Source organism: Gigantopelta aegis, chromosome 10 (genome assembly GCF_016097555.1).
Source record: "Gigantopelta aegis isolate Gae_Host chromosome 10, Gae_host_genome, whole genome shotgun sequence".
NCBI classification, from domain to species: domain Eukaryota; kingdom Metazoa; phylum Mollusca; class Gastropoda; order Neomphalida; family Peltospiridae; genus Gigantopelta; species Gigantopelta aegis.
In genome coordinates, this window is record NC_054708.1 from 48,098,417 (window position 1) to 48,118,537 (window position 20,121).

General features: G+C 35.4%; 2 protein-coding genes and 1 long non-coding RNA gene across 9 annotated transcripts in view; 2 read left to right on the top strand and 1 right to left on the bottom strand.

The window, feature by feature from the left end:
• LOC121384499 (choline transporter-like protein 4) overlaps positions 1–3,080 on the top strand; it is a 52,571-nt gene extending 49,491 nt beyond the window's left edge. Inside the window, exons 21-23 of one of the 3 annotated variants that reach the window (XR_005959401.1) lie at positions 1,754–1,838; positions 2,138–2,339; positions 2,372–3,080. Coding sequence is in view for 1 of the 3 variants with exons in the window: in XM_041514907.1 (XP_041370841.1) it covers positions 1,754–1,838; positions 2,138–2,253 (201 nt within the window). In the remaining 2 variants the exon portion in view is untranslated. The other 2 variants (XR_005959400.1, XM_041514907.1) reach the window with 2 other exon arrangements.
• Positions 3,081–11,680: 8,600 nt separating this feature from the next.
• Positions 11,681–13,439, bottom strand: LOC121383304. Its single transcript, XR_005959284.1, has 2 exons — positions 13,309–13,439; positions 11,681–12,822 (listed from the first exon to the last, which is right to left on the bottom strand). It is a non-coding gene; the product is annotated as an uncharacterized LOC121383304 (long non-coding RNA).
• A 32-nt stretch (positions 13,440–13,471) lies between these two features.
• Positions 13,472–20,121, top strand: part of LOC121383303 (choline transporter-like protein 4) — a 52,712-nt gene continuing 46,062 nt past the window's right edge. For 4 of the 5 annotated variants that reach the window (XR_005959282.1, XR_005959283.1, XM_041513247.1 and 1 more), the window contains exons 1-3: positions 13,472–13,594; positions 16,124–16,157; positions 18,054–18,206. Coding sequence is in view for 3 of the 5 variants with exons in the window: in XM_041513247.1 (XP_041369181.1) it covers positions 13,573–13,594; positions 16,124–16,157; positions 18,054–18,206 (209 nt within the window). In the remaining 2 variants the exon portion in view is untranslated. Of the gene's footprint in view, positions 13,595–14,131; positions 14,238–16,123; positions 16,158–18,053; positions 18,207–20,121 lie in introns of those variants that run through there. The other variant, XM_041513248.1, reaches the window with a different exon arrangement.

Genomic DNA, 20,121 nt, shown 5'->3' on the forward strand with positions numbered 1-20,121 from the left:
TGAAATGCTATAATTGAATACTCTTCATATATGCAAAGGATTGTGTATCTAATTTGTGAATGTTATTAATGTTGGGTACCCGGTTTGTTCCCAGGGATGGATGAAATTTTTCTTTAGTTATATAGAGAAATACATAAACTGTTACATCTTCGACTTTTTATCCAAATTCACTGTTATATGTTCGACTTCTTTTCCAAATAAAAAACACTTGATCGGTTCCACCCAAATGTTATTACAAGCTTCACTGGCACATGGAGAAACAAATTTATAAATCTGGTTATTCTGACCTCCACCCCAAGAAAATTAAGCGAATTTAACAAACAAAACATCTTCTTCTTTACTTCTAGAAATGCTATACTGAATAGTCTTAATATATTTAAAGATTAGTAGATGGTTTATCTAATGTGTGAATGTCATTAATGTCAGGTTCCCACAGGGATAGGGTGAAATTTACCTTGGTTATTTAAAGAAATGCATTTAAAGTGTAATTTCTACTAGACTATTTTCGACTAAATTTGGAAAAAGAAAAGTGAGAAAAGGGGCCCAAATGGGGGAAAAACTAAGACCATTTAAAAAATAAAAATTCTCTTCCATAAATGGCAAGCCTTGACACATTGAAAAAATAATTTGAGAAATTGGTCATTCTGATATCTGCCCCCTACCCTCTGGGAATGATGTGCGGGGCCCAGTAGTGAAACATTAAGGCAGTGGTAAACTAATCTTCTTGTTTATTTCCAGAAATGCTATAATTGAATAGTCTTTATATATGTCAAAGTCATAAGTTGATTTATCAAAGTTGTGAATTTCATTAATGTTGGGTCCCCAGTTATGAATGCCCATTGAGGTAATAATATTCTTTCTGTTATACTGTCCATTTTATATATATATAAAAAAATCACCAATATGATTTGCACCATGTAAATAATCACAAGTTTGCATTCACACAATCTAATTAAAATTAGCTCCACTATTACATGTGGATCTAAAGACAGCCAGTTGGAGCTCATGTCCACCAATCAAAACCTTACTTGCAGAATCCTGCCAGTGATTTAAAAATAATTTGAAAACATTCCGAATTATCCTGAGGGTATACGACATGTTTCGTGTGAATTACGAATGCCTTAAAACATGTTTTATTTTATAAAATAAATAATTTGTAATGTAAAACTGAAGACTGATTTTTTTTTTTTTTAATTTTATAAATAAATAAATAATTTTTAATGTAAAATTGAAGACTGATAACCCCGTATGTATTGATATGGTTCGCTGTACTGCGGCCACTAAAATAGACTCGCCTGATATTTTTAGAATTTGTATGCTCCCAAATAACGTTATAAAAGGCGAAGTGTGATTGGTCAATATTTAAATTATTATTTACAGACGAAATGTTACCTGGACATTGGGGACTACGCAGTGTTGTTAGTTTTAAATCACTGGCAGGATTCTGCAAGTAAGGTTTTGATTGGTGAACATGAGCTCCAACTGGCTATCTTTAGATCCACATGTAATAGTGGAGCTAATTTTAATTAGATTGGCATTCACACTTACATTCAAACTGTTTATTTATACTAGTTTAACAAAACCACATACTGAACTGTTTTAGCTATACCGGTATATTGAAAAGATCGTCTTCACATATATTTACATTTTAAACTGGTTTAGTTATACCATTCTAGTTGAACTAGTTTTAAGGGTAAGTGTGAATGTAGCTTTTTATGGTTTCTAAAGTAAGCCTATTTATTTTATTTTTCAGATCTTAACAATAGCTGCTTACCTTGTCTCATGTATCTTCTTCAGTGTTTATAGCATGGCAGTGTCCACTATATACCTATGTTTCTGTGAGTATTATCAACATTTTATTTTATCATTTTATCCTACTTCTTGTACCTAGTTATTCAGGCAGGTCTCGTTTCCTTCTCATATTCCTGTTTCTGTGAGTATTATCAACATTTATTTTATCAGTTTACCCTACTTCTTGTACCCAGTTATTCCTGCAGTCTTTTATTTCATCATCATAGTTTTCTAAAACGGTGGTGTGTAAGCACTGTAAATGTACATGTATGTAGTTAGACGCGTGTAAGTCTAAAACAGGCTTTGTTGTAAATTCGACCCTTCATATTTTTGTTTTTCCGTACAGTGGAAGATCTGGAGAAACATGATGGAAGTCCAGGGAAGCCGTACTTCATGAGTAAATCCATGATGTCTCTGATGGACAAGAAGAACAAGTTTAAGGAGCCGTCTGGAAAAGATTGAATTGACGCGGACCTGTGTGACGTATGTTCCCACAACGTTTTCACAACGGTTACAGCTTTAACTCAAAGACAATGTGATATATATATATATATATATATATATATATATATATATATATATATATATATATATATATATAACATCCTGATATATAATACTCTAATTGTAGTAGACATGTGCTATGACATAATGGGAAACAGTATTAATAAGAGATTATTGATGGATGCCATCCATGGAACAGGATATGGCCCTTGAACTTAGAGGAAATGAAAATTAGTTGTCTGGGTGTTTTTTTTCTTCTCACAATTCCTTCAGATGTTGAGCTGAAGTTTTGTGTATAGCTTTACTATCTACTGTTACAGATTAAGTTTAACTTTCATGACCATTTATCCACTTTTGACAGTTATGACCCTAGAACTTAGGAGATACGAAAAGAAAACATGTCTTGACTTTTTTTGTTTGCAATGCCGCAAGATATAGAGCTGTAATGTGTATAGCTGTATTATGTTCTGTTACAGATCATAATAATTAAAATGGAAATATTAGACTAACCAAGTGTTAACAACTGGGCCCTGGTTCTCATTACCGTTTTCTGATTTGTGCAATCATTGCTTTATTAAAATTGCCCTTGGAAAGGAAGGAATTCTTTATTTAATATTTTGTCACCTTTCGATTGCATAAATGCAGAAGGATAAAAAGTTAACAGTTTATTTTGTTTAGCAAGACCACTAGAGCACATTGATTTATTAATCAGCTATTGGATGTCAAACATTTGACAATATTTAATAAATAGTATTAGAGTGGAAACCCACTACATTTTTTTCATTAGTAGCAAGGGATCTTTTACACGCACCATACATAATAGCACATACCACGGCTTTTGATATACCAGTCATGGTGCACTGGCTAGAATAAGAAATAGCCCAATGGCCCCATCGACTGGGATTGATCCTAGAAATGGACCGTGCAGCAGGTGTGTGTTTTACCACTGGATTACGTCTCACCCTGCTGAAGGAACAATGCAAGTAGTTAATACCAACTACATGAAAATGTGTCTTAATGAAAGTTGAGAAGCCAGTTCCCCAAAATATCAGATTTAAAAAACAATCTTTGGTAACATATCTGGCGGTAATGTATTCGGTTACCATAAAGTTTAATTTATTCCACAGCTAGTTATAGATCTAGAGAAACATCTTTTTAAAAATAGTGCATGGCTTGACAGTGCATCTATTTACTCAAAGTCTGCAAATCGATCACTCACTGTTCTTAAACCAGTTACAACATAAAATTATGGTAATTATTGTATCTGGTTTAAATCTCGGGCACTTTTTCAGTTTGAATGAAGAAATTGTCATTCTCATTTTTATACTGATTTTTTTTTAGCCAATTTTACTAATTTTACATTATTTCACCAATACTTACAGCTTATCATTTTCAATATACCAATTATGTCACAGAGCAATTTTCAGTGTAGTAAAGGTAACATAATTATCTCGACCCAATTTCACAAAACATCGTAAGCCTAGTTTACATGTAAACGTAAATCTACGACTAAACGACAATTCTTAGTACTATTATAGTTCAACACATATAGTACGATATAAACTTATTTCATTTCCTTTTGTCCTTAAAATGCTCCATTTTCCTTAATAATGTAATTTCATTTTTTGTGTGAAATAGATGCCAGACACTTCTAAATGTATTCCCGGTTAAACTGCTAATTGCAGACGTAAACTTACAATGTTTTGTGAAATTGCTCTTTCGTCACAAGTTTAAGAACAAATATATTTGGGGAAAATACAATATACATGTATTATGATAAATAAATTTAATGGATGCTTTTCACAATGAAATTAAAGTGATTTAGCTATTCATCTGAGAACTACCTTATCTTGCTGGTATTTGGCAAAACAATTATTTTATAACATGATTATTTTCATAGTGATTCGATGTCCTATGAGCAGATTATTTTGTTTTGAAATATGATATTAAAATAGGTACATTTAATAATTTATGAAAAGAAGAAAATTTGCTTCAAGATAATTACTTGTATGTAGAAATTATTTTAATGTTGTGATTACTGTATACATTTAAATGAACGCATATTCTATACCATTAGTATTTGTGTTAATGTTACCACAAAATAAACCCATAATTAATTTCAAGTCTTTGTACAAACTAAAGTTGAAAACATTGAACAACATGTGGGTGCATACATGGAAACATGCTTAATGATCTACCAATCTCTTCACTTTGTGTGGATTGTGATATCAATTTGCTTAATACTTTGTTTTATTGTTAGATGTCAGAAAATAGAAATAAAAACTTTTCATTCAAAGATATTTTTTGGTGTTGGTTTTACTTTATGTCACATGGATAGACCTACATATATATTAATCTGATAGCGAAATTGAAAAATCGTATAGTAATAAAATCTCTCTCTCTCTCTCTCTCTCTCTCTCTCTCTCTCTCTCTCTCTCTCTCTCTGAAAATCGGGATCCAAGTAAACGTCTGTCCGAGTTGTATTGTTACATTCGGTGGGCCAACTGTGGACATCCAGACCCACTAGCACGTTCATTGCTTGAAATGACCCATGTTTTGTATCTACCCCCTACCAAAATATAATGGACAATCCCTGCATGGGCTAATCATTCCCCAAAGCCTCTTTCACCTCTTTCCATTGCACTCACAAATACTTTGATTATGATTTTAGGCGCTGCTCCGACAAAATGGTACACCGCATGATCAATATTTTTAAAAGCTATTAGGATTCATAGAGTATCATAAACATTTGAATTATCTATGTTTCCATAAAAATGATGCGTCATCAGTAGTTGAATAAAGAATGTTTTTAGTACATAACGGAGAGGAACCACTCACACGGTATCATCCATTCTATAAACATCAGGTCCATTTTGGAAGTCAGTATATGAGGCAATGACCGCCATAAAAGAACGCACCATAGTGGTGAAAACTTTGTTATACATCTTCTGACATATATATCACCCCACCCCTCCAAATACAATGTGTACATTTAAACGCAAAAGCATATATCGTATGTAGACACTGCGTGGGCGAATCATAGACACATTTATTTTAGTCCTTGGCCCAAATATTTGTTCAATAAACAAAAAAACTAATTTTGGGACCGAATTCTTCCAGAATGATTTTTGACGAATGGTGGGTCATAAGTAGTCGAATAAACAGTTTTTAGTACATAAAGGATAGGGACCACTCGCACAGGGTATCCTCCACTCTATAAATATCAGAACCCTTTCTGGAAGTCAGTATATCAGGCAATGACCGCCATACAAGAACGCACTATAGTGGTGAAAACATTGAAATACGTCTTCTGACGTATATATCACACCACCCCTCCAAATACAATATGTACAGCTAAACGGAAATGAATCTGTCCTATGTAGGCACTGTGTGGGCGAATCATATGCACATTTGTTTTTGTCCTTCACCCAAGTATTTGGTCAATAAACGAAAACACTAATTTTGGGGCGGAATTCTTCCAGAATGATTTTTGACGAATGGTGGGTCATAAGTAGTCGAATAAACACAGTGTTTAGTACATAACGGATAGGGATGACTCACACAGTGTATACTCCACTCAATAAATATCAGAGCCCTTTCTGGAAGTCGATATATGAGTTAATGACCGCCATAAAAGAACGCACTATAGTGGTGAAAACATTGGTATACGTCTTTTGACATCAATATCACCGCAACCCTCCAAATACAATGCGTACATCTAAACGGAAATCCATCTATCATCCATGGGCATGTTTATTTTAGTCCTTGGCCCAAATATTTGGTCGAAAAAAACAAAAACTAATTTGGAGCTGAATTCTTCCACAACGATTTTTGACGAATGGTGGGTCATAATAAGTAGTCGAATAAACACAGTTCTTAGTACATAACGGATAGGGACCACTCTCACGGGGTATCCTCCACTCTATCAAATGTCAGAACCCTTTCTGGAGGTCAGTCTATGAGGCAATGACCGCCATACAAGAAGGCACTATAGTGGTGAAAACAATGATATAGGTCTTCTGACATCTATATCACCCCACCCCTCCAAATACAATGTGTACATCTAAACGCAAATACATCGGTGGTACGTAGGCACTGCGTGGGCGAATCATAGGCACATTTATTTTAGTCCTTGACCCAAATATTTGTTCAATAAACGAAAAAGTTAATTTTGGGGCCGAATTCTTCCAGAATGATTTTTGACGAATGGTGGGTCATAGGTAGTCGAATAAATGCAGTTTTTAGTGCATAACGGATAGGGACCACTCGCACAGGGTATCCTTCACTCTATAAATATCAGAACCCTTTCTGGAAGTCAGTATGTGAGCCAATGACCGCCATACAAGCTCGCACTATAGTGGTGAAAACATTGATATACGTCTTGTGACATGTATATCACCCCACCCCTCCAAATACAATGTGTACATCTAAACACAAATGCATCTATCGTATGTAGACACTGTATAGGCGAATCATAGGGACATTTATTTTGGTGCTTGTCCCAAATATTTGGTCAATAAACGCAAAAAGTAGTTTTGGGGCCTAATTCTTCCAGTATGATTTTTGACGAATGGTAGGTCATAAGTAGTAGAATAAACACGTTTTAGTACATTACTGATAGGGACCACTCACACAGGGTATCCTCCACTGTATAAATATCAGAACCCTTTCTGGAAGTCGGTATATGAGTCAATGACCGCCATACAAGAACACCCTATAGTGGTGAAAACATTGATATACGTCTTTTGATATCTATATATATCACCGCAACCCTCCAAATACAATGTGTACATCTAAACGGAAATGCATCTATCGTATGTGGGCACTGCGTTAGCGATTCATGGGCATGTTTATTTTAGTCCTTGGCCCAAATATTTGGTCAAAAAACTAAAAACTAGTTTGGGGCCGAATTCTTCCAGAATGATTTTTGACGAATGATGGGTCATAAATAGTCTAATAAAGACAGTTTGTTGTACATAATGGATAGGGACCACTCACACAGGGTATCCTCCACTCTATAAATATCAGAACCCTTTCTGGAAGTTGGTATATGAGGCAATGACCGCCATAAAATAACGCACTATAGTGGTGGAAACATTGAAATACGTCTTTTGAAATCTATATCACCCCACCCCTCTAAATACAATATGTACATCTAAACGCAAATACATCGATCGGATGTAGGCACTGCGTGGGCGAATCATGGGCACATTTATTTTAGTCGTTGGCCCAAATATTTGGTCAAGAAACGAAAAAAATTTGGGGCTGAATTTTTCCACAATGATTTTTGACGAATGGTGGGTCATAAGTAGTCGAATAAACACATTTTGTAGTACATTACGGATAGGGACCACTCGCACAGGGTATCCTCCACTCTATATATATATCAGAACCCTTTGTGGAAGTCAGTATATGAGGCAATGACCGCCATACAAGAATGCTCTATAGTGGTGAAAACATTGATATACGTCTTTTGACATCTATATCACCGCAACCCTCGAAATACAATGTGTACATCTAAACGGAAATGCATCTATCAGGGCCGTACCCTCCGGGGGGCAGGGGGGGGGGCAGCTGCCCCCCCTGAGAATCTTGTCCTTTTTTTTTTAATATATATATCTCCAGTAATAGCATAGAAATGTTTAATCTTTATAGTATGTTAAAAATGTGCCCCCCCCCCCCCCTGGATTTTGGTCAGGGTACGGCCCTGTCTATCCTATGTAGGGATTGCGTTAGCGATTCATGGGCACGTTTATTTTAGTCTTTGGCCCAAATATTTGGTAAAAAAAAACTAAAACAAACCCAACTAATTTGGGGCCGAGTTCTTCAAGAATGATTTTTGACGAATGGTGGGTCATAAGTAGTCGAATAAACACAGTTCTTAGTACATAACGGATATGGACCACTCTCACAGGGTATCCTCCACTCTATCAAATATCATAACCCTTTCTGGAGGTCAATCTATGAGGCAATGACCGCCATACATAGTGGTGAAAACAATGATATAGGTCTTCTGACATCTATATCACGCCACCCGTCCAAAAGCAATGTGTACACCTAGACGCAAATGCATCTGTCGTATGTAGGCACTGTATGGGCGAATCATGGGCACATTAATTTTAGTCTTTGGCACAAACATTTGGTCAATAAACGAAAAAACTAATTTTGGGACCGAATTCTTCCAGAAAGATTTTCGACAAATGGTGGGTCATAAGTAGTCGAATAAACAGTTTTTAGTACATAAAGGATAGGAACCACTCACACAGGGTTTCCTCCACTCTATAAATATCCGAACCCTTTCTGAAGGTCAGTATATGAGGCAATGACCACCATACAAGAACGCACTACAGTGGTGAAAACAATTATACATCTAAACGCAAATGCATTTATCGTATGTAGGCACTGCTTGGGCGAATCATGGTAACATTTATTTTAGTCCTTGGCTCAAATATTTGGTCAGTAAATCAAAAAACTAATTTTGGGACCGAATTCTTCCAGAATGATTTTTGACGGATGGTGGGTCATAAATAGTGGAATAAACACAGTTTTTAGTACATAACGGATAGGGATGACTCACACAGGGTATACTCCACTCAATAAATATCAGAACCCTTTCTGGAAGTCGGTATATGAGTCAATGACCGTCCATACAAGAACGCAGTATAGTGGCGAAAACAATGATATACGTTTTTCGACATCTATATCACCCCACCCCTTCAAATACAATGTGTACATCTAAACGCAAATGCATCTATTATATGTAGGCACTGCATGGGCGAATCATGGGCACATTTATTTTAGTCCTTAGCCCAAATATTTGGTCAATAAACGAAAAAACTGAGTTTGGGGCCGAATTCTTCAAAAATGATTTTTGACAAATGGTAGGTCATAAGTAGTCGAATAAAGACAATTCTTAGTACATAACTGATAGGGACCACTCACATAGGGTATCCTTCACTCTATGAATATCAGAACCCTTTCTGGAAGTTGGTATATCAGGCAATGACCGCCATACAAGAACGCCCTATAGTGGTGAAAACATTGATATACGTCTTTTGACATCTATATATATCACCGCAACCCTCCAAATACAATGTGTACATCTAAACGCAAATGCAACTATCGTATGTAGGCACTGCGTTAGCGATTCATGGGCACATTTATTTTAGTCCTTGGCCCAAATATTTGGTCAATAAACAAGAAAAGTAATTTCGGGGCCGAATTCTTCCAGTATGATTTTTGACGAATGGTTGGTCATAAGTAGTCGAATAAACAGTTTTATTAGAGACCTCTCACACAGGGTATCCTCCACTTAATGAAAAGTTTGTTTCGTTTAGTGACATAACTATAGCCCACTAGTTTATTAATCAATGGCTACTGGATGTAAAATTACTCACAATGTTTACCTGTTGTCTTAGTGCAAACCTGCTGTATTTTTCTATTAGTAGAAAAGGATATTTTATATCCGTATGTCCATAGATAACACGGCACACACCGGTTGTGGGGCATTGGCTGAGACGGGGGGGGGGGGGGGGGGGGGGGGTCCAATCAGAGGATAGGTCCACGACTAAAGAACCTTAGGCAATTACTATTCCGACTAACCTAAATCCCACCTTTCTGAAGGAATGAAGACAATTAGTTCATCAAGATTAACCTTGACTGCATGAGTCGAGGTTAATCTTGATTAACTATGAAGATAACATACATGTACAAAACTTAGTACGAGTTTTTAAATATACATGTAGGCCCATACAAATTCACGCATCTATCAGTCCCACCCAAACATTTAGTTTGTAGATTACCTGCCAATGCTAGCTCCAGCAAATATCATATACAGGGTTTCACGAAGTGTCGAAATTTACAGAATTATCGTTTATATTTTACATCGTTTTTTTCTAATTTCCATTCATGTGAAATAAATTTAAAAGAACAGAAAGAACATCCTCCCCACACACCACCACACACCACGACACAACATATATTCTAAACAGTCCTGACATCGAGCTACAATTAGATAAACTAATAACATTACAAATCCGGACAAGACAACTACATTTTGTCCAGGATGTCACGGGTGTTACTCATTAAGTCACGGGTGTTACCTTGGTTTGTGGGAAAGGTTTATAATTATTAATTCATTTCTTGTGCAAAAAGCCTTCACCAAACACCAACAGAAAATCCAGCTTGGCACCAAATTTTTTCTTCACTTTGTGCACGAAAAAAAACCCCTGTTTTACTGTAAAAGTAACACACGTGACATTTGTACCACCACCCCTGAAAAAGGCACAGTATACGGAATCCACGAGTCCAAAATATTGGACTCGAGTACTCGAGAGTCAAACTCAACTCGGACCCAGTACCTGATATTTACACTAGATGACGATGAGACTAAGGAATAAAGTTAAAAAGCATTATGCATCTTAATTCCAGCGCTACAGATGGATCGTTATTGTACTGTGTTTCACACATTCTGATAGCCCTATAATGCAACCGGTTGCAAGCATATGGCAAAATGACGTTAGAAATATAATTAAATAAGACTGCTCTTCCTTACACGGGTTCTCGAGTCCTATGAAAGGAATTGAGTCTTGCTAGACTCGGCCCGTGCCCGAGTACTCGAGTACTCGTGGAGACCCCAGCACAGTATGACTGGAATATGAAACTATAGTGAAAAGCTGTGTATACAGTTTTGGAGACTGATATTTAGTCCACTAATTTAGTTTAATTGCTAATGTACGTTGATACAGCTATATACAGCAATGTAATATTTTTTCAGTCCACTCAGGATAATAATTAGTAGCCGAAACAGTGAATAACAGGTTACATATATGAATTATGCAGTACGGTTTAGTTATCTGGGGCCTTTGGCCTTGCCAAATAACAATAGGCCCTAATCCACAATCAGAAAGTAAGTTTTGTATTTTGAACCTGAGGTTGATGTTTTTGTGGAATTGCCCATAATTTCACACCTATATTGGTGGCCATTTTGGATTTCTTATTATGTAATCCCTAATCAACTTTGTAAATAGTTTAAACAAATTCACAGACCCCACAGAACTATGACTAGACACTAAAATGAACAGTTGTCATAGAATTAATGTGAAGAAAGTTATATCCAAAACATAAATTGACAGCCCAGGCCCGTATTGGGGGGGGGGGGGGGGGGGGGGGGGGGGTTCGTCCGAACCCTCCCGCAAAAGCTGAGGTCCACTTTTTTTTCTTTTTTAATATTGCACTAATACTTGATTGAAACTTTTGTTTGCAACTCTCCTTTAAAACAATATTTGCTTGTCTTCGTCATTTAGCACTCCCCTTACCAAAGCTGCAGTGTACATGATTCAAAATTCCTAACTAATCTCGCAAACTCAAAACAAAGGATCCTACATGTAGCAAAATTATTTAATTGTATTTTTGCTATATTGATGGCCACGTAGACTTCGATATTACATGATAATGTCAGCAGTTCACCTTCCATTGATTTATCAACCAAAGTTAGAAGGGGAAAAAAAGGTTAGCAACAGAAAATAATCCTGTTCATGTCTTGATCTTTAGGCTATATAGAGATTCAAATCGACATTGGCTTCCACATATATCAAGCAATATTCTTACGTCATTTTGGCTTAGAAGTTGCTTTATGATGTAGGTTATTTCTATGTATTTCAAAACGTTTGCCGGCCAACATGTAGATGCCATTTTGATGATATGACGTATCAGTGACAAACATGAAATGGGATACAATACCTTATGCAGTACCTTTTGCTGAAAACGTTTGAGGATTACTAGGCTACACCTGTACTCTTAACAGGGGCTGCCTATGTTGGCGGTGATTCATGATGATAATTTTTTAAGAAAGTAATGTTTTTATAAATATGTTCATTATTAAAGGAAATGATCATGCATGTAGTTCTGAGGCATCTATTGATAACAACATTTATTCATATTACAATTACTACCAAGCAGCTATATAGGGTTGCAAACGAATCATTACGCATTTGTATATGGATTACAACTAAATTTGCAGGTGCAATGATGGAAATAAATGGTAACAAGGTCTCAGGTTACACTTTTGCCCGAATATCTCCATAATGTTTTCCCGAATTTGAGGTTTTGCTCCACCCCGCCCCCTATCTCGGAGGCCTACATTCATGGACGTAGGCCTACATTTTTGTTACACACTTTATAATAAGCAATTGTCAATACATTTAACTCATCTTGTGTGCTAGAATTTCATTATCTTAAAGACAAAACAAATATATAACCGTAATAACAAAACTACAATCTACAACATAGTCGAAAATCATTGCTTTAAAATATCCATTTTTAAGTTCCAGATACCAGGAAAACACGTTTTTGCCTTTCAGAGATTTCACATTTTCGATGAGCATGCCCCTGGAACTCGGGTGCTCCACGCCTTCAGACAACTTCATATCCAATTTAAGGCTCCTGCAAATACCTAGTCGAACCCTTCCGCTCGAAATGCTGCATGGCTACGGGCCTGTAGCCTTATTGGTGGCCATCTTGGATTTCCTAAGACATAAACCGTAACTGTTACCAACCTTGTAAATGGTTTAAGTGGATTCTTTGACCCTAAAAACCTATGGCTAGACACAGAACCTATCATCCTAGGTTTAATATACAAGCAGTTATAGCCAATAACATGCAATGGTGGCCATCTTGGACACTATCTTGAATTCTGTAACGCCCTCACCCACCTTGCCATTTTGAAAATAACTGCTTGGTAAACTTATTTATTATTTTAAAAGACCCAAAACAGACAGGTTTCGCAAAAAAAGAGAAAAAATTAGAAGAAGAAGAAAAAAAAAAAATTATAATAAATATTTAAAAAATAGCATTAATTAATCACATCTCCAAACCCAAAATATAATTGGCTCAAAGAAGAAAAATGGCTTTTATTTCGACCCCTTGTTGCCAAAAAAAAAATCTTTACAGAAGGCATTTCACCTTTCTATGTCATGACATTCTAAAAAAAATGGTCACAAATCAAATGTTTACCTCTGGGAGCCGAAACCGTTATGATGCATTGTCGTAACCTCATTTGTGGCGTTGTGTGTACGAGTTTTGGGATACGTTTAGCCAGTAGTTCGGTCGCTAACGCTTACTAGATTTTTTTTTTTTTAAAGATTTCGCTACACTTTAAAACGAACGAATACTTCTGGAACCAGTCAAAATGGTTTGCAAACGTTTAGCGAAAAATGGCTGTCTGAACTCAGTCCTTGTTTTGCAAGAGTAGAAGATTACGCTTCGAAACTTTGCAAGATGGTGGATGTGGAGCCTCAAGGTATTGTAATACTCTTCTTATTTTTTAAAATTACTATTGTACTGTCTGTTATTTTTGATCGAATTAAATAACACCAGCAAGATGTCCGTTCAGGCAGAAAAATCATTTATTATGATTCAACGTGCAGCCTGCATGTGTTCATCAGACTTCCTCTTGCATGCTGTGATAATAAAGTAAATTTGGCGTAAATGTACAAACATATCGATTTGATAAAATTATAGCATGCGTATTCATTGTTATGTTTATAAAACTTAGTGAATGTTTTGGAAATTTGCCGGTTTCATGTTCCACTAGGGTGGCGGATGAAGACACACCCTCCCACCCACAAAGGTATTTTGTTGTTTAAAAAATAAAAACACAAATAATTAATAAAAACAACGCAAAAAAGTAACAGTGGAAAGCAAACAGTCATAGGCCTCCAAATAAAATAGGCATCTCAATATATTAACATTTGGTAACACAACAGAAATGAAGGAACTCGTTCCCAAACAAACTACAACATATTGTTGAGGAAGTTAACTTGGTGCTCCGAAGCAGGCAGGTAGCAGACCACAATTATTTGTGAATCTTCAGCTGATATTTATGCATACCAGCTCATGACACCCTAAATCCACCTCTGATTTAAAAAGAAAGAAAGATACAGGTATTTTTAGTCTCAAGGAAATTACAAAAAGGGTCATAATTATAAAGAGGACTTATTTTAAATATTTTTTATTTGTTTTAGTGCAAGCCTGCCAGTAGAGTAAAACTTGATATAGGACCAACTTAGGAGTGACCCCTATTGGCCACGTGATGTCACAATTCAAAATGGCCACCAATTAACTATTTCTTTCTCTTTTTGTATCACATGTAAAAGTGCAAGCTATAAAATATTAGCCCCAATGACAATATAATTACTATTTATGTGTTGTTGTTATATACTAATATTTTTTTGGAGATTTTCACTGTATTTGTTTTTATAAGTGGTATCAGTGTATAGTATTTAGGAAACAAAGTCATCAACATCTACTTTTCATTCCTCAAAAATGTATTCATGTTAAGTTGTTTGTATTCTTGTTTTGTCTACTGATTGGCTGCTTGTCTGGGGTCTCATGGGACCATTGGTAATTAATGCTAATATTTTGTTTGATATTGGCTCTGCAAGTAAAATGTTCATGTTAGTTAGGGGAAGAAGAGTAACTTGCTTTTATGTGATTGTCACCTCCAAGGCAATCTTTTCTTCATCAGATTTGGACTTGTTATCTGTGGAATGCAGCAAGGTAGATAGAAGGAAAGACAGACAGATGTATAGGGTGTAAGGGCAGTTTGATGGAGATAAAAACAATCAGCAAATTACAGTTTTATTGTATCTGGTTGAATTGTAAGGCCACACTATATTGGAATATGAATGCCCGTGTCATTATATGAAAGTTTGTGTCTTGGTTTACCATGAGACCTGACACTGTTTAATATTTGGAAGGAAATGTTTTATTTAATGACACACTCAACACATTTTATTTATGGTTATATGGCGTCGGAGAGAGAGAGGAAACCCGCTGTCGCCACTTCATGGGCTACTCTTTCCAATTAGCAGCAAGGAATCTTTTATATGTACCATCCCACAGACAGGATAGCACGTACCACGACCGTTGATATACCAGTCGTGGTGCACTGGCTGGAGTGAGAAATAGCCCAATGGGCCAACCGACGGGGGATCAATCCCAGACCGACGTCGCATCAAGCGAATGCTTTACCACTGGGCTACTTCCCGCCCCCTGTTTAATTTTTGGATTAAGAATCAAGTTTCACTAGTGATAGCAATGTGCAGGGATGATATTGTCTGTCTGCTCCTCACTTGCCTCAATGAATGAATGGCTTGACAGAAACATTATTTCCAAATTATTACAGCAACATAGTAATGTGTATTACTTCGACAGAATAAAGTCTCTAAATCATCATGTCAGTAGCAAAATTCCCATATCAAGTTTTGTTAACTTATTATTAGAACAAATCTTTCTAGTGTTTGGAATGTTCAGAGACTAGGTCATAAAGCCACAAAATAGCCTATATACTATTTTGAATATGGTAACAGTTTTGCCATTCAGCTTATTATTGGCTTAGTTAGTAAGGAACAGCTGTTGAAATTGATCTTTTGATGTAGATGATGCCAGTGTCAACATGAAAACGAATTACATTTTATACATCTATCCCCAACTTAAATGTCCAGTTTGACTAATGTTATTTTTGATGCTAGAGGCACGGATACTAGTCTGTTACGATTTACACATAGTACACACAATGTTCTTGGGTTTAAGAGGAAACAGTAATAACAAACATTTGACATAAGAATGATTACCAGATTGATATACCGTACCTACTGGTGTAATTGACAAGTTATAAAGTGTAAACATCGTAAACACAAAATGTTCTTTGTTTTTCCGCCATTTTTTTTTTTACACTGAAACCCAAAGACTTGTTTTAATGTCTATCTAAAGATTTGCTCTTCTGACATTTTGGCTTGCTCTAATATTATTTTGTTTTTTATTTCAGATGTTGAGAAAAAAATTAAAGATTACAGTAAGAGGTAAATAACATTTGGTGAACATAATTTGTTTTACATATTGCATCTAAAATATAGGGAATTTTGTTGGAACTGGTAGCACTTTGGGTTGAAGATGTATGAACAGACAATGAATTGGCATGTAATATTATAAAACATAATGTTAAAATTCTTATCAAAACATATTATGTTTAAAACCCATACCAACTAGCATACCATTTGTTGATAAAATCCCGGTATAAATAAAAACAAATTACAATCAAATTGCACAAGTTAAATATTCTTTTTATATGTCTTTGACAGTCCTATTATGCTATGGCATTGTCCGTTCATAAACATTTCGTGTCGTATCGATCTTTCTTATTAATTTATACAGAATCATAAACACCAAAGCCCAATTTCATTAATATTGTGTCACCTTTTTTGTGCCTTAAGAAGGGTGAAATTTACAGAGTTGTACATGTATAGAGAAATGCATTTAAACTAATTTCTTCACAACTACTAGTCCATTTCAAACGAAATTTGGTGGGAAGCTTCTTGATACATGGAAAGATCCCTTGCTACTAATGGAAAAATGTAGCGGGTTTCCTCCCTAAGACTGTCAAAATTACCAAATGTTTGATATCCAATAGCTTGTGATTAATAAATCAATGTGTTCTAGTGGTGTCAAATTACCAAATGTCTGCAGCTGGGTCCAATTTCACAATGCATCGTAAGACTAGTTTGGCACCTAATCGTAACTCTACGTGTAAACCACAATTCTTATTACTATTATAGTTCACAATGCATCGTAAGACTAGTTTGGCACCTAATCGTAAACCTACGTGTAAACCACAATTCTTATTACTATTATAGTTCACAATGCATCGTAAGACTAGTTTGGCACCTAATCGTAAACCTACGTGTAAACCACAATTCTTATTACTATTATAGTTCACAATGCATCGTAAGACTAGTTTGGCACCTAATCGTAAACCTACGTGTAAACCACAATTCTTATTACTATTATAGTTCACAATGCATCGTAAGACTAGTTTGGCACCTAATCGTAAACCTACGTGTAAACCACAATTCTTATTACTATTATAGTTCAACATATATAGTCAGAAGAAAATATATTTCATTTTATTTTGTCTTTAAAATACTCCAGCTTTCGTAATGATGTAGCCTAATTTTCTGCGTGAAATAGACGCCAAACACATGTAAACACACGACCATTATAACTTTTAGTAGCAGACGTAAACTTACAATATTTAGTGAAATAGGCCCCTGACATCCAGTAGCCGATGATAAATAAATCAACGAGGTCTATAATAGTGACATTAAACAAAATAACCTTAAGTTTATTTTTCTTGATAAATGGAGAAATAAAATCATTACTCCCACACTCCTATGCATTCCCTGAGTGGTAGGTAGGGTCAACAATTTACTCAGGTGACCATTTCGTCCCATGGGCATCTTGTTAATGATATCATCACACTAATGACAGTAAAGTGGGATTGAGGCGAATTGTCCAACCGTTGGGGTGACTTGACCTTGCAAACACTGCCAGGGGCAAGTAAGTGACTTTTTGGGGGTGAGTTGAATAAACAGTTGGGACGAATTGATCAGCATTTGTTCTGTTTAACATCCAAACTAGTAATAAAATAAACTCAGTAATTGCAGGCTTATATACATACTGCATAAATATTTATTGATTTCTTTTCACATTGAAACCAATTATTTTGAGCACAAAATAGTTCATTCACAACCCATTGCTATTTTTAAATCTAATCATAAATCTGGTCTGAAATAAAAACATTTAAAACTCCTTGCTTACAAACATGCACATAATTATGTTCTGGGTTAAAACAAAGTTGTGTATTTTTAGTTAGATAAATAAATGATTTAAAGTACTGCTTTGTTATATAAATGTTTCAGGTCATGTACAGACATCATTTGTCTTGTCTTGTTCCTTATCGTTGTGATAGCAATGGCAGGCTGTTCCATTATAGGCTATGTACATGGGAACCCTTACAAATATCTTCACCCTACAGACTCTGAAGGAAATATATGTGGTCACGGGAAATTCTCGTAAGTAGATTTGTTTTGTTACTCCAATTGTGTAATCAAAATATATATTTGTAAAGTTTGTAAGATTGAGGGAAAATAACAACAATTAGCTCTGCTATGAAGTAGGGATTTGTCGGGTGTTTGACCATCCATCTGTGTGTCCATCTGTCTGTCTGTCAACTTTTCTTTTGAGGTCTATCTTCTCCTACAGGTTTGATTGAATTGTTCTAAAACTTGGTACAATATGAAGCACCCTGAACAAAGTAATAGATAATTTTTTTTTTTTTTTTTTTAAATGAATTTTTATTAAACTTAAAAATCCCATTGAATTGAACATTTAAAAGTCAATCTTCTTTTAGAGTCTTGATTGTATCGTTCTGAAAACCCCTGCGTGTGCTGTAACCTCACCGTGGTGCAGGGGTGTAACATTCTCTTTGAGAATGGCCAATACAGCACAAAATTGAAGTTTTGAGTAAAATTCAGTATCCGTAAAATTCTGTGATATTTGTGTTTTTGCACAGTTCTTTACACTGTTTTTGTTTAAGTCTTGAATTTTTATATTGATGTTGATCATCACTTTATTTATTTGCATTACCATAGTTTGACACCATATAGCCGATGTATTTTTCGTGCTGGGGTGTCGTTAAACATTCATTCGTTCTGAAACAGTATAATTATTCTCAGAGGCAATCTTCACAATCCAATAGAGATATATTTTAGAATTTTTTATTTAGGTTTTTTAATTAAAACTTTTTATATACAAATTTAACATTGAACATTAAAAGTCTTATTTTTTCCTAGAGTTTTAGTTGGATAGTTCTGAAACTTGGTATAAATATTTTCAGAGGTTGTCTTCATAAACTAATAGAGAGATATTTTGGAAATAAAAAAAATATAGAAATTTAAGATTGAAAATTTAAAAGTCTGTCTTCTTGAGTTTTGAATGAATATTTCTAAAACTTGGTATTACGTACGATTCTCTGGGGCAGTCTTCACAAACTAATAGGGAGATATTTTTTTATTTTTTTATTTTTATTAAATAAAAGTTTAGCATCAGGTGAACTTCACAAAGCAATTAATTATAAACTACTGAAAAGATTAAAAATTAAATAGTGGAACTCTATAGGCTGATATATAGGTCTCTTGTTATTTTATTTTATTTTATTGTTGGGTTGGTTTTTTTTTTTTTTGGGGGGGGGGGTATTAAAGATTTCACAGACATAAAACACAGAGTATGAGACAACCGGGTAATTGACAGGGCCATGTTCCATACATGTACTTGCTGTCATTTGAGCTATCTATGTATCACCCGAACCTGCAATACCCACGGGGTACTCATCCCCCATTTGGGGTCATACGCTTGGAAGACATGCCCATAATTTACCTACATGTACATGTATGAAGTGGGTGGAACTTAGTTATGTGGCCTTACACCTCCCTTTAGAGCCTAGCGGTGCACTTACTCTGGGTTTTCAGTGTGAAGTTAAATGAAAAACTGCCCTATTGCCTCAGGTGGGACATGAACCCAGTACCTACCAGCCTTAAGTCCGATGGCTTAACCTCTACTTCGCCACAGATGGTCAAAATAAAAAGTATGTTGTTTTTCTGGCATTAAACATGTATGTTACTGACAGATATGATTATTAGTTCCCTACCTGTCGAACCAGAGGGGACTATAGGTTTCTTCTCCGTCGGTCCGTCCATCCTATATACATGTAGTTTTCTGGGTGTTTTTCTTTTCCAGGAGATACGAAAATGTGTTTTCCAGACATTGTTTTTTTTTGCATATTAAGCTGAAATTTTGTATCTATCTTTATCACGTTCTATTACAAATCAGGTTTGACTTATATGGTGATTTTTACCCATTTTTGAGTTATGGCCCTGTTTTCCAGACTATTTTGGCAATTCCTGAAGATACTGAGATAAAATTTTGCTT